Source organism: Arachis ipaensis, chromosome B06 (genome assembly GCF_000816755.2).
Source record: "Arachis ipaensis cultivar K30076 chromosome B06, Araip1.1, whole genome shotgun sequence".
NCBI classification, from domain to species: Eukaryota; Viridiplantae; Streptophyta; class Magnoliopsida; order Fabales; family Fabaceae; genus Arachis; species Arachis ipaensis.
The window spans coordinates 58,607,996-58,610,343 of NC_029790.2; the positions used below are offsets into that span (position 1 = coordinate 58,607,996).

The window sequence follows — 2,348 nt, forward strand, 5'->3', positions numbered from 1 at the left end:
TTGATTTATGATGGTTTGTGCATATATAGTTTGATTATTGTGAGTTTGGAGCTTGTTGGTGCTTGTTGGAGCTACATTGGTGGTTGGATGTTGGTTGAAAGCTCATTTGGTTCATAAATAAAATCGGCCAAGGTATGATTTCGGTTTCCTCTATGTAGTATATAATATTCATGGACCCTTAGGCTAGTGACCCATAGGATAGGTTTGAAATTTTATATGTTGTTGATGATTGGTTGGTTGATGGTGTACAATAAATTGGTATTGTTGATATGGTTAAATGATGATATTGAGATATGATGGATTTGGACGATTGAACATTGTTGATTAATAATATGAAGCATGGTTGAGTGATGATGAAGATTGATGGTGATAAATGATGATTAGTGGATATATGTTTGGGTCACTTGGGTTAAATGGTGATAAATGATGGTTGAGTGATGATGATAAATGATGGTGATAAATGATGATATATATATATATATATATGCACGGTGCAGGCACTGCTGGTGTTTGGAGGATTTCAGCACTAAATGAAGCTGGTGGATGGAAGGACCGTACAACTGTGGAAGACATGGATCTAGCTGTAAGAGCTGGTCTCAAAGGATGGAAATTTGTTTATCTTAGTCAAATCAAGGTATGATGATCATACTCCATTTAATTGCATGTATTCATGAGTCATTTATAAAATTTCTTTAAGAGAATCTAATGCAGTTGATGTTATCAAGTTATCTGATCATGTAACAATTTATCTGAATAAATTTAGGTGAAAAATGAATTACCAAGTACTTTCAAAGCCTACCGTTATCAGCAGCATCGTTGGTCATGTGGCCCAGCTAATCTCTTCAAGAAAATGGCAATGGAAATAATAAGAAACAAGGTATCAATTTCTTTATTCATTTATAGGAAGCTCAAATGATTCTTATTCACCTTTCTCCTCTAATTTACTGATGATTATTGTATCTTGCAGAAAGTGTCTCTGTGGAAGAAGTTTTACTTGATTTATAGTTTTTTCTTTGTCCGAAAGATTGTTGCCCATGTTGTCACATTTGTATTCTACTGCGTGGTTTTGCCAGCAACTGTTTTTGTTCCAGAAGTGCAAGTTCCCAAGTGGGGTGCTGTTTATATTCCTTCTATCATAACACTTCTCAATGCTGTTGGAACTCCAAGGTAAGTATTAAGTAAGATTTTTGAGTTGGCAAAGTTATTTTATTATCTTCACTTGCAAGTAACCTTTCTTTTGTTTTCCTTACCAACTTTCTGTGCAGGTCACTCCACTTATTAGTATTTTGGATACTTTTTGAAAATGTGATGTCAATGCATAGGACCAAGGCAACATTCATCGGTTTGCTAGAGGCAGGAAGAGTGAATGAATGGGTAGTTACTGAGAAATTAGGAGATGCTCTTAAAATGCAATCAAGTGGTAAAGCACTTAAGAAACCTCGCATCAGGATTGCTGGAAGGTAAATTTTCATATAATTTTAAGAACATAAGGCCCAAGTATGACATTTCATATCAGAGAATTATAGGAAATGAATGGTTTTTCATTACTGTTTTGATTTGTTTTCACCATTCATTCTTTGATGCCATCTATCTTGTTTATAAATCTCACTGTTAAAATGAATAGTAAGAAATTACATGTGAAAGATCACATTCAATAAAGCTCTATAAGATTTTCACATCAGAATTCATCCCCCACATCCCTTATGATTTCTACTTTACTTTCAAGCAAAATTTCTGCATACAAAAAGTGTGGTTTTAAATACTACCATTTATTCGTTCCACTTTTTTTCTGCTTGTTTTGATGATGACAGACTTCATTTCTGGGAACTTCTTGTGGGGGCCTACCTCTTTTTCTGTGGATGCTATGATCTCACGTTTGGGAAGAACCACTACTTCATATATCTTTTCCTGCAATCTATTGCCTTCTTCATTGTGGGGATCGGCTATGTTGGCATCTTTGTTCCCAATTCTTGAGAGGAATTTTTTGCTTCAGAATCACTACAACTGTACAAGTGTCTTCATTGGACAACATATTCTCTGAAAGGAGGACAAAGATGCAGATTCTTCTTATGTCAGCACATATTCAATTTGTTTAGTATCATATATTCTTATACAAAAATGAAAAGTCATTTGTCACAGTTTGAATTGTTTCTATGGAATAGCAACGGATTATGGAACAATAAAAACGACCAAAGTCTGTTTGTTATCGCTAGAAAAATGAATATATTGAAAATTTTGGAATTTAAAAGTTTAAACAGTTTTTTGCGTTAAAAATAAATAAATAAATTTACAAAATAGGCTGATGCCAAATATTTATGGAGGGAACCTTGTACGATATGAATAATTTT

The 2,348-nt window shown here is 33.8% G+C and overlaps 1 protein-coding gene across 1 annotated transcript; it reads left to right on the forward strand.

Moving 5' to 3' along the window:
• Positions 485–2,274, forward strand: LOC107646895 (probable mannan synthase 9). Its single transcript, XM_016351036.2, has 5 exons — positions 485–634; positions 764–877; positions 968–1,167; positions 1,266–1,460; positions 1,812–2,274. Exons 1-5 carry the CDS (start codon positions 485–487, stop codon positions 1,972–1,974), a joined length of 822 nt encoding a protein of 273 aa, XP_016206522.1. The 3' UTR covers positions 1,975–2,274.

Coding starts and splice junctions, on each gene's coding strand:
- LOC107646895 (XM_016351036.2), top strand. CDS start 485: ATGCACGGTGCAGGCACTGCTGGTGTTTGGAGGATTTCAGCACTAAAT. Junction 635..763: donor TTTATCTTAGTCAAATCAAG/GTATGATGATCA, acceptor GAATAAATTTAG/GTGAAAAATGAATTACCAAG. Junction 1,461..1,811: donor CGCATCAGGATTGCTGGAAG/GTAAATTTTCAT, acceptor TGATGATGACAG/ACTTCATTTCTGGGAACTTC.